The sequence below is a fragment of the Astyanax mexicanus genome, chromosome 3, assembly GCF_023375975.1.
Source record: "Astyanax mexicanus isolate ESR-SI-001 chromosome 3, AstMex3_surface, whole genome shotgun sequence".
Classification (NCBI taxonomy): Eukaryota; Metazoa; Chordata; class Actinopteri; order Characiformes; family Acestrorhamphidae; genus Astyanax; species Astyanax mexicanus.
The window spans coordinates 20685364-20698069 of NC_064410.1; the positions used below are offsets into that span (position 1 = coordinate 20685364).

Below are 12706 nucleotides of genomic sequence, written 5' to 3' on the forward strand. Positions count from 1 at the left end.
AGAGAGCAGTAGACAGCGTGACTTGTCAGCGTGGAGCCCTCCCTCCTCCCCTTCCGGTGCAGTCTCACACACAACACTCCACCCCTCAACCCCCCCCCTCCTCCCCTTCCGGTGCAGTCTCACACACAACACTCCACCCCTCAACCCCCCCCCCCCCCCCCTCCTCCCCTTCCGGTGCAGTCTCACACACAACACTCCACCCCTCAACCCCCCCCCCCTCCTCCCCTTCCGGTGCAGTCTCACACACAACACTCCACCCCTCAACCCCCCCCCCCCCCCCCCCCCTCCTCCCCTTCCGGTGCAGTCTCACACACAACACTCCACCCCTCAACCCCCCCCCCCCAATGGTTTACCAAAATTTATTACAGCAAGTCTTCCAGGTTCTAAAGCAGCAAAACTCCAGAAGTCGTTTGGAAGTCTTGGAGATCATCAAGATGTTTTTTGGCAAATTTGAGATGAGCTTGAATGTGGTTTTCATCTTGGCACTCTGCCATGCAGACCATTTCACCACTGTTTCACAATTTCACTATTTGTGGATAATGGCTCCCACTGTGATTTGCTGGAGTCCCAAAACTTGCCTTCATAACCTTTTCCAGACTGATAGATCTCAATTACTTTCTTTCTCATTTGTTCCTGAATTCCTTTGGATCTCGGCATGATGTGTAGCTTTTGAGTATCTTTTGGTGGACTTTGCTTTGTCAGGCAGGTCTTTTTTTAAGTGATTTCTTACTTGAGAACAGGTGTAGCTAGAGAAACTGAACTCAGGTGTGATAAGTTATGTTTTAACTGTGGGGCCAAATACTCATTTAAAAACAGCATTTTGCGTTTACCTGTGTTGTCTTTGAATTATTTTTAAATTAGTTTGATGATCTGAAACATTTGAAAGGTTGTCTGGAAGTTTGCTGTTTTAATAAATGACCTGCTCATACACCTTCAAAGCTGTTTCCTCTGCTGAGAAGCGCAGAAGTGCTGCACTTTTATAATACCAATCTGCCAAAGTCAGAGCACCCCTGGCGCTTAAAAGGGAATGAAAAAAGAAACGCTGATTGGTTTATTTCACATTACACCTAAAACACACCCATGATAATTAAGATAATTAGGGCATGCCTTTTGCGCATTTTCTTTTGCAACCTCATGATACCAAACACGCACACTGACATGCCCTAAATGAAGTTGCGTGGTGTGCAGTTCACAGCTCGCCTGTAGATCACTAAAATGAGTCACTCCATGACAGTCTGGCTTGACTACCCACCAAGTTTTCTTTCTGTTGGTTGATTCCTTTTTGATGCAACTATTTTTTTAATACATTTCAGGTAGATTATTGTCAATAGGCTTGTGAACATTAATAATAATTCTCAATCTGTTTGTAGTGTTTGGATTGTTTCAGCTTTGCAGTAAGAGTACCCTTAACAAATAAAAGTGACTTTAGGCATATTTCTTAAATGTAGGTAAGTACTTAACATAGAAAAAGTACATACTTTTATTATTAAAATTAATACGTACTTAAATACATATTTAATGTACTATTTTGGAACAACTTCGAACAATAACTCAAGTATATTTTAATTGTAATTAAGCTATATTTAAATACAACATAAAAGCATGGGGTTTTGAGTGTGTTTTTTTGCATAACTTCTCCAAATTAAGTATATTTAAGTATATTGTGTACTTAATGCTACTGGGGCAAAAAAACACTAAAGTGCACTGTAAGCAGTATTTAATTCCAATAAAAGACATATATATTTTCTATTGAATTTGAGTGGAGGGGGGTCCAATGGACCACCTGCATTGGTACATGGGTAACTGCCGGGACTTTAGTGTTTCATTTTTATTGCTTTCACTCCCTCCAGGAAATACACAACACTTTAGTTCTTCAGTCACTGATGGATTTAATGGAACTCTTTGGGCTTGCACTTTACTCCTCTTATTCCACCGTCGAACTGTTTAAATACACAGCATACAAAAAACAAGCACACGTTACACTAAACATACAGCAGAAAACGAAAGTAAAAAATGCGCACGTCTGAATACACATTAATACACATACCTCGCTGGCTGCACACAACCAAGAGGGAATGAGTTGCCACAGAAACATCTGTACGTGTGATGTAGTGTCACCTTGAACCGTCTTTTAACTTTCTTTTACTCCCTTAACGGAGTTTGAGGAACTTCTGCAGACTCGCATGTGTCCAGTGTAGACTAACAGCATTAACATAAAGTCCGTGTGCAACACAGGTCGTAACTTAGTTCCTACTCCATGACTACAATAAAAAATATTAATTAAATAAAGAAATAAATATTTTAACAAAACAGAACAAACAAATGACGTAAACTATATTTATGGCAGTTAAACTCCCACCAAATCACTATTTTGTGATTTTCTTCTTTTAAACATTACTTTAACACAGTTTAAAGTACTTACAAAGAACTTAAAGTACTTAAGTGCAAGTTTACATAAACTACATATAAGTATTTATGATCATCTGTGCCACTTCACATCATCTAGGACTCTGCTTCAAGCAATACAACAATCTTTTGCACAGGTCTATCAAGATAGACTGGCTTAGAAGTGCGCTTTCCCTGACCATCTAAGGTAGAGTCACTAATCAACAGTTTGACCTTTCTGACCCTTTCGTCAGTGCTTGGGTACACTTCTGTCACTTTAGCCAATCTCCATTGGTTTCGTGGAGAATTGTCCTCTTGAAGGATAACTATGTCATTAACCTTAGTATTTCTCCTCTCCTTTTGCCATATTAGTCTTTGCTGAAGATTAAGGAGATACTCCTTCCTCCACCTTGTCCAGAATTCGTTTGACAAGAATTGCACTTGGCGCCATCTCTTGCGGAGGTATAGATCCTGACTTACAAACTGACCAGGAGGGGGTGCTATTATGTCAGACTTCATCATGAGAATGTGATTTGGCGTAAGAGGTTCAAGACTTCTTGGATCATTTAAGTGCTCTGTAGTCAGAGGTCTGCTGTTCACAATGGCCATCACTTCATATAGGAAAGTTCTCAGTGAAGTACTGTCAAGTCTCTTAGCAGACTGATCAAGGATTCCTGTTAGGACATTTCTTATTGTTCTTATTTGTCTCTCCCATACACCTCCCATATGGCTTGATGATGGGACATTCATTATGAACTCACATCCATGTGTCTTCAACTGTTCATGGTTCAAGTCCTTCATTGCATTCAGGAACTCTCTTTTAGCTCCAACAAAGTTGGTCCCCTGATCACATCTCAGTTGTCTGACATGTCCGCGGATTGCAATAAATGTGCGCAATGCATTGATAAATGCATCCGTGGTAAGGTCATCAAGCATTTCAATATGTATGGCTCTGGAACACATACAAGTAAAGAGAAGGCCATACTTCTTCAGCTCCTTTCTGGCTTCCTTCACATAGAATGGTCCAAAGCAGTCTATTCCACAGTATGTGAAAGGAGGTGTCATTTCCATCCTTTCTTCTGGCAAATCTGCCATCTTAGGATCTTGTGTGCTCCTTCTATACCTTCTGCATGATACACACTTGTAGATGTGTGAGGCAACTGCATTGCTGCATCCAATGACCCATATTCCATTGGATCGCAACTCATTGATAGTTATTCCTCTACCTTGATGGTGCACCTTCTCATGGTAGTGCTTGATAAGTAAAGAGGACACATGGCTTGTTTTTGGCAGTATAGCAGGGTGCTTAACATGAGGATGGAGGCTCGATCTTGTCAACCGTCCTCCAACCCTGAGAACACCATTTTCATCCAAAAATGGACTCAATGTGTAGAGCTTGTTTGCTTTGTCTTTGGGTTTTACTTCTTTGCATTGCTGTATACTGTAGATTTCACTGCTGAATGCTTCTTTTTGGACCAACTTGATTATGAACTGTTCAGCTTCATGTCTTTCCTCAACACTTGTAGTTTCATTTAGTTTAGGTTTGAGACCCTTGATGTGTTTAGCGAGGCGCTTAAGACAAGCAATGGCCTTAACAGCTCTTCTCCATTCAGAAAACTTTGACAGGCGGCCTAACAATGTCCTAACTTCCTCTGCCTTTGTGTTTAGAACTTGGTGTTGAGTCCTTCGAAGTTCTGGATCATTGTCGTTGACCTCTCCCACCTTTCCATCTCCTAAAGGTAGCTCTCTTTTCCACAGAAAGTTTGGTCCAGTGAACCAGTTTGAAGTCACAAGCTGATCTGCTGTTAGGCCTCTCGAAGCATAATCCGCAGGATTGTTTTCTGAACATACAAAGTGCCATTGCTTGGGATCTGTAACAGACTTGATACTTTGGATTCTGTTTGCTACAAACACATGGAAACGTCTGGCATCGTTGTTTATATATCCAAGAATGACCTTTGAGTCAGTCCAGAAATATTCTTGCAGATTATCTATTTCAAGCTCATTTCTGAGCATGGCACTTGTTCTTGCTGCTACCACGGCTGCAGATAACTCAAGCCGTGGTATTGTAGTTATCTTTGTGGGGGCAACACGTGCCTTTCCCATAACTAGTGAGCAGTGGACGTCTCCATTGGTGTTAACTGCTCTGAGATAAGTGCACTCCCCGTAAGCTTTGAGGCTGGCGTCGGAGAAGTGGTGAAGCTCGTACTGCATGACATTTGTGAAGTTTGCTGGTATGAAGCACCTTCTAATTGTTACATTAGACAGTTTTTGAAGATCTTGCAACCATGCTTCCCACTGTTGTTTGAGCTTGTCTGGAAGTGACTCGTCCCAGTCAACCTTGTCTCTGCAGAGTTGTTGCAGGATCTGCTTTCCACCAAGAATAAAGGGGGCTACAAACCCTAATGGGTCATAGATGGAAGCTACTGTAGCTAGCACACCTCTTCTGGTCATAGGGTGTTCCTTGATAGTGACTCTGAACTGGAATTCGTCAGAGGATACGCACCAGTGAACGCCCAGAGCTCTTTCCATGAGCGGTTCTCCCAAAGTCATGTTGAGATCCTTGACTCCTTCAGCACGCTCTTCCTCTGGTATCGATTCCAACACTTTCTGGCTGTTTGAAATGAATTTATGCAGCCTAAGCTTGCCTTTGCTGCAGAGCGCTCTAGCTTCTCTGACAAGCTGGATTGCTTCAGCATCAGACGATAAACTTCCAAGCCCATTGTCAACATAAAAATTCCTTTGGATGAATTTAAAGGTACTTGGATGAAACTGATCCTGACCTTCAGTGGCTAGATGTTTAAGACCAAAATTAGCACAGCCAGGTGAGGAGGCTGCACCAAAAAGATGGACTTTCATCCGAAAAATTGATGGTGGAGACCCTAAATCCCCGTTCTCCCACCATAAGAACCTCAGGTAGTCTTGGTCTTCAGGCGTTACATGAAATTGATGGAACATTCGTTCTATATCACACATAACAGCAACTGTTCCCTTGCGAAATCTACAAAGTACTCCGACTAAGGTGTTTGTGAGATCTGGCCCAGTAAGAAGGTGGTCATTCAGCGATGTATCTTGGAACCTTGCAGAACAATCGAAGACCACACGTATCTTTCCGGGCTTTTGAGGGTGGTACACCCCATGGTGTGGAATGTACCAGACTGGTTGATTGTTGAGCTCTTCTTTAGGAACCTTTTCTGCATCACCATGAGCAATGATGTCTTTCATGAAGTTCACATAGTCTGAACAGTATCTCTGGTCTCTTTTGAGCTTCCGTTCTAAGCCCATTAGACGCCGGACAGCACACAGTTTGTTGTCGGGTAGATTTGGTCTGTCTTGTTTAAAGGGTAAGGGCATTTCATAATGACCATCTTGTTTATGCCTGATTCCTTTCTTCAGTTTAGCTAAGAAGTGGAGATCTTCCTGCGAGAGTGTTGCTTCTTCTCCACTTCTTTCACTGAAATCAGATTCCAGCATCTTCATTACATCACTGGGAGTGATAAGCTCCTTAATTTGTGTCTTGCAGACATAGTGAACTTCACGTTTGAGCTTGACCTGAGGTTTGAGTTCAGGGATCACTTGCCTTACAATGATGCGATGACTCACTCCAATTGCATCTCTGTACTGCTCATATGGGTCACCGTAACCCACTATGCTCCAACCTAAATCGGTTTTCTGTGCAAAGGGTTGGTTTTCTTCCCCACATACAACTTCTCTTGGCATTAGAGCTTGTGGACAATTGTATCCAATCAGCATACCAATTTCACATTCTCTTTCCGGAGCAATGTGTTCTGCAAGATGTTCCAGGTGAGGCCATGCCTTGGCAGTCTCTGGAGTTGGTATGTGTGTTCGATGAGCAGGGATGAATTCACGTGTGTACATTGTTGGCACTGTGATCTTCCTAGAGGAAAACAAACCTCTTATTTGCAGGCCTTTGAGTCTTTTACAGGATATGATCGTCCCCTTTGACGACATTGTAGATAGTTTCAGTTTCACTTGTTCTGTGTTTGTCTTTAGAGCATCTGCCACATCCTCAAGAATGAACGAAGAATCACTTTGTGAATCTAGCAAAGCATATACCAGAACCTCCTTGTCTGAATCACTTGGTGCTGACACATAGACTGGCACTATTGCTGAAGTCTGGGTGCTACTGCCATCTTGTACAACTCTGTTGGACGTGGTTTCCTTGACGATGTCTTGTACTTGTTTCGGGTGTGACTTTCTTTCTTTACTGTAACGTGTTTCCTTACAATGATCTCTGTTTGGTTCTTTTTCTTGTTTTGAACGGTCTTCATGTAGACATGTGGGGTGTCTTTTTGAACAGGAGTCACAGACCATCCGGTTACTGCAGCTCTTGGATTGATGTCCAGGGCTTAAACAGCCGAAGCACAGTCTCTCACCGTAAATATAATTGACTCTGTCAGCAACTGGCTTTTCATTGAATTTGTGACATTTGGGTATACTATGTCCTAATTTCTTACAGAACACACATGAGGTAATGTTCTTTTCACTGGAGGTGGTTGTAAAGGTCTTGGCACCTACAGTTTGGCTCTTGAAGTACACGCTTTGGTTCTTGGGCTTTGCTTTATCAATTTCACTTCGTCGTAACGCGTGATAAGATGTTATAGGGTTGCAAGCTATACTTGCCTCTGTTGATAGGAATGTCACAAAATAACTAAAGTTTGGAAACTTCTCATGTTCCAGTTGGTATTGGGTGGCCTTTCGATTCCATCTGGAACTTAACCAGTCAGGTAACTTGGCGGTAAGGCTTTGATTCTCAATTCCATCATTAAGAACATGAAGACTCTCATTGTGATTCATGGCACATTCACAACTATGTAGAAAGTCTACAAACTTTCTTAACTCTGTGCTATCCCTAGGGGCTAATTTTGGCCATGCATGTAATTTGTCTCGGAATGCTTTGGCAATTACAAAAGGCTGGCCATATCTTTCGTTTAGCAGGTCCCATGCTGTATCATATGAATTTTCTGAACCAATCAGAAAATGACCTTCTAAGGCCTCTCTAGCTGAGCCTCCAACATATTTCTGAAGAAAGAAGATTTTCTCTGTGGTTGGAATATTTTTCCTCTCAATTAGGGCCTGAAAGGATGTCTTCCAATGATTAAACTTTAGTGGATCCCCACTAAAGATTGTAGGCTCTGGAATGGGTAGCCTATTTGCTGAAATAGCCTCAGCCAACACTTTCACAAATTTCCCCATATCATCTTGGAGCACACCTTTTGGGTTCTCTTCTCTTAGTTGTTGTGGGTGCTGCTCCACAGGGTTCTCCTTGTTAATATCTCGCACCACTGTAGGTAGTTCCGAGTTCTGTGGTGCATGGACTGAACAGTCATTTTCATCATAGACTTGAAGCCTTGCTCTGGCTGCTTTCAACCTTTTCAGCTCCTCCAAGCGCTCAAGCTCTCTTTTTAGGCTTTCTACAGACTGTTTTCTTAAAACATTCTCTTCTTGTTGTTTCTTTAAGAGCGCAGCTTCTTTTCTCTCTATTTCTATTCTGCGCTCAGTTTCTTCCTTTTCTACTTGAAGACGTCGGTTTAATGCAGCTGCTTCTTGCTCTGCAACTATCAACTTATCATCAGCTTCAAGTTTTTGCAGTTTCTCTTGGTGATAATTTTGCTCAGCCATAATTTTCAATACAGCACGTGTAGCTTCATACTCAGCAGCAGCATCTTGTCTTTTGATTGATGACGCATTAGAGGGAGTGGACTTTGATTTAGAACAATTAGAAGCAGAGGGTGAAACACTTGAAGTAGAAGACGCAAATACAGATTTAGAATCGGGCCAAGTCAGTTTCTCCTCTGTTCCTTGAATTTGAGACTGAGCGTTATGTACTACAATTTGGGTGAGTGATGTACAATTATCCATCCTGCGACGCATGTCATGAGAAGGGCTATCAATCCTTCTGTGTTCATCATAAACAGTGTTCAGCACAGATAATTCCCTTTGTATACTACTGACGTGTTCTTTTAGGATATAACTGGGATCCTGGTTTATTACAGACCTTTTAGCTACCTTAGCTAAAGCCTTCCAGCGTTCATAAATGCTGTCAAAGCGAATTTGTAGCTCTTTCAATTTTTCTTTGTGAAAGTCTTTTCCTTTTTCTGTTAATGTGCGATCTCTGTCACCCCTACGGTGCTCTGCAGGCTGTTCCACATGTTCTACACTAGCTACCACACTTTGACTTTCTTTACTTGCTTGTGACATCGTAAATTACTTGAAAACTACCAGTACATAATCACAGTAAGCAGTGTAGTTACCCTTTGAATATGTGCAAGTGAACTATTCAGACTAAATTAGGTCACTATTTTTTTTTTAAAATGAGAAAAAAATTAAATATTACTGTCAGTTACACTAAACAAGGTGCTTACAATCAATAAACCTTCTGAAAATTCAAATGTCAGCGTACTTAAATATGAAAAGTTGACAAAATCCGTTTCACAGTAAATCAATAAACCTTCTTCAAGTGCATGCCAAAATAACTACATAATGTCCATTCACATGTGAAACACTGTATTGTCAATAGGCTACACACAGTTCCTCGTAGTTTCCAGCCTTGTGTCACTCTTCAGAACACAAACTTTAGTATCTGACTTACAGACATCTTCGCGGAGAAACTAATGAACTGGTGTCCATAACGTTAAACAGTGACTTATCGTTACGTAGCGGTCCGGCACGTGCTGGTTAGCGAAGCTTCACGCAGGTTCGAGTTCGACTTTCACTCCCTCCAGGAAATACACAACACTTTAGTTCTTCAGTCACTGATGGATTTAATGGAACTCTTTGGGCTTGCACTTTACTCCTCTTATTCCACCGTCGAACTGTTTAAATACACAGCATACAAAAAACAAGCACACGTTACACTAAACATACAGCAGAAAACGAAAGTAAAAAATGCGCACGTCTGAATACACATTAATACACATACCTCGCTGGCTGCACACAACCAAGAGGGAATGAGTTGCCACAGAAACATCTGTACGTGTGATGTAGTGTCACCTTGAACCGTCTTTTAACTTTCTTTTACTCCCTTAACGGAGTTTGAGGAACTTCTGCAGACTCGCATGTGTCCAGTGTAGACTAATAGCATTAACATAAAGTCCGTGTGCAACACAGGTCGTAACTTAGTTCCTACTCCATGACTACAATAAAAAATATTAATTAAATAAAGAAATAAATATTTTAACAAAACAGAACAAACAAATGACGTAAACTATATTTATGGCAGTTAAAATTGCTATATGCAGAGATAAACCACTTAGGCCTGGGATGTGTGTGTGTGTGTGGGTGTGTATATGCATGTGAGAGACAGTGGGAGTATGTTGGGGATGAGGTGAGAGATTTTGCACCTCTCAGTGTTTGTATGTGGGAGAGAAACGATACTGTAGAGTGTGTGTGTGTGTGTGTGTGTGTCTGCAGCACTTCAGTCTTTAAATAATAACCAATAACAACAACCCAAAGCTCTGGCTACACACTGAAAGACCTGTTTTACAGGAACATATGAAACAGACTGTAAGGATTTGATTGAATTCAGCAAAAAGATACTTAGTGAGACCAGGATATTGGATCATCACCACCCCATCTCATCCCCAACTCATCCCCATCTCATCCCCATCTCATCCCCAACTCATCCCCATCTCATCCCCAACTCATCCCCATCTCATCCCCAACTCATCCCAAAAATATTAGATGGAGCACCATCATTCCAGAGAACACAGTTCCACTGATCCACGGCTCAATACTGCGTTCTTTATTACTTTCTTTTTCTTTAATACTTGATTTAAATTGGAGACATACATACATGTAGTACATCTTACAATGTACTAACTAGGAATTAAATCTATTCTGCCCAGATCAGAATTTATTGTAATAAAAATATTACATCTATCCATAGCTTGCTAGCTTGCTTTGCTTATTCCATTCTAGGGGCAGGGTGTCCGGATTCTTGTTATGCTGGAGGGGTAGGGTTAGAAAGTGTTAGGGTTACAGGGGTTGGACAATGAAACTGAAACACCTGTCATTTCAGTGTGGGAGGTTTCATGGCTAAATTTGACCAGCCTGGTGGCCAATCTTCATTAACTGCACATTGCACCAGTAAGAGCAGAGTGCGAAGGTTCAATTAGCAGGGTAAGAGCACAGTTTTGCTCAACATATTGCAATGCACACAACATTATGGGTGACATACCAGAGTTCAAAAGAGGACAAATTGTTGGTGCACGTCTTGCTGGCGCATCTGTGACCAAGACATCAAGTCTTTGTGATGTATCAAGAGCCAGGGTAATGTCAGCATTCCACCAAGAAGAACCAACCACATCCAACAGGATTAACTGTGGACACAAGAGGAAGCTGTCTGAAAGGGATGTTCGGGTGCTAACCCAGATTGTATCCAAAAAACATAAAACTACAGCTGCCCAAATCACAGCAGAATTCAATGTGTACCTCAACTCTCCTGTTTCCACCAGAACTGTCCATCGATACAATAAATTATTGTGGTCTAAAACCAGGTGTTTCAGTTTCATTGTCCAACCCCTGTACACTCAAAAACGAAGGCTATGACTATCACTGGAAAGATAGTGCAGCACAATTGACCAAGTGAAGAAATCCCCAAATGTTCTTTGTTAAAAATGATGATAACCACTATATTATCGTATTTTAATGTGCAGTTTAAATGTTTTATGCCAATTTTCTTCTAAATAAGCACAAAAAAATCAGTTCTGTAGCTAGCTAGCTAAATTTCCTGTTAGCTAACCTACGACAGAGGCTGCAGCATTTCAAGTGGAACAGAAAAATCAAATAAAATAAAAGCTATTTTTAGCTCCCTATCACAGAGGAAGTAAAGAATGGGCAATCATAATTAAATGATGCACCACCTGCCTTCTTTTTGTAAACATACTCTATTTCCAGCACTATAAGGCGCAACGGATAATAAGGCGCATTATGCAACACTAGTAAGGAACAGGGGTTTCGCCATGTTTACCTTCAAATTCACTGGGTGGCGAGACCTGTAAAGCTAAGCTAAGTTGAGTAAACAAAACTGTAATTCTTAAATTATTTTAAAGTCAAATGAGCGCTGGGTGTTAATCTACACTGATTTCTCTCCTGAAAACTGTTTATTTACGTGAGTAAAGTGCTTCCATTTGCACTAGCATTACCACCTCTTTGCTAGTGCTAACCACAGTTAGAGGCTATTGCTGCCCAAAAGCACTACACTGAAGTATTGAGAGGAATTAGTGCCAAATTGAAAAGCAAACCCTAGGGTGGAAAAATGTAAAAGCAATCCACAAAATGCATAGCTTTTTTTCTCACAAACATGCAGAATAAGTGCCAAAATGAAATGCAAAACTACTATTACATTACATTTCATTGCACTTGATCTCTTTATTGATTTGCTCTCCCGAATTTTGGGCGGAGCTAAAACATTAGTCGGAAGCAGTCACTCGGAGCTGTACCAGAAGAAAAGTCTTTCTGCGACAGGATAAAAGAGGAAATAAAAACTTGTAGCTGGGACAGTTACAGACGACTGTGTGCTGCTCAGAGTGGAGTGAATTTTAGAGGAGACGGTCATGTTCTCACATTTAGCGCCAAAGACTTTCCTGAAACGTCAAACAATACGCTGAGGCACGTTCTGGAACAACTCCAGCATTCCAACATAGATATATATACATAGACACTCCACTGACTGACGCCGTCTGTTGCATGTGCCCCCAGTGCATTAATTTACACTGAGGAAGGTCTAAAATAGACCTATAATAATCACAACTCTACCAGTTTATACCCGATTTACACACGGTTTGGTTTCTTACAAACAGCAGAGATTTAGTACAGGACGCTATATATATATATACAGGTGCTGGTCAACGAATTAGAATAATTTGAAATAGTGCAATCATGAAATTCTTTGAATGCATTTTTTGTGCAGAAAGCAAATCAGGTGTTCACCGCACCTGTCCTACTCGTTAGACTAATCACAGAACTCGTTACCTGGAAAAAAATTTGCTCAGCTGAGCTTTCCAAAAGGCCCATTTAGGCCATTTAACTGTGACACTGTTGTTTTATTGAATTAGAATAATGGAGAAACTGTTTCATTGAATTAGAATAAATGCTCGAATTTTTGTTTTCTGTGAAGAGTGTTCACTGTGCAGTATAAAGTCAGGGTTGAGTAGAATTTCTAAGTTGTAAAATCAATCATGGGTAAGCAGTGCGACCTCTCAACCGGAATAGTGGCTCAAATTCAAGCCCTTCGCCAACAAGGCTTGACCCAAACTAAAATTGCTGAGCAGCTCGGCATCAGCCAGTCTTCCGTCTG

The 12706-nt window shown here is 41.2% G+C and overlaps 1 protein-coding gene across 1 annotated transcript; it reads right to left on the bottom strand.

The window, feature by feature from the left end:
- Positions 1 to 1840: 1840 nt before the first annotated feature.
- LOC111191896 (uncharacterized) lies at positions 1841 to 4734 on the bottom strand. The gene is made up of 2 exons (XM_022668005.2): positions 2048 to 4734; positions 1841 to 1940 (listed from the first exon to the last, which is right to left on the bottom strand). Exon 1 carries the CDS (start codon positions 4597 to 4599, stop codon positions 2503 to 2505), a length of 2097 nt encoding a protein of 698 aa, XP_022523726.2. The 5' UTR covers positions 4600 to 4734; the 3' UTR covers positions 1841 to 1940; positions 2048 to 2502.
- Between the last annotated feature and the right edge of the window lie 7972 nt (positions 4735 to 12706).

Excerpts from the sequence above, each read along its gene's own strand:
- LOC111191896 (XM_022668005.2), bottom strand. The coding sequence starts at position 4,599 with ATGCAGTACGAGCTTCACCACTTCTCCGACGCCAGCCTCAAAGCTTAC.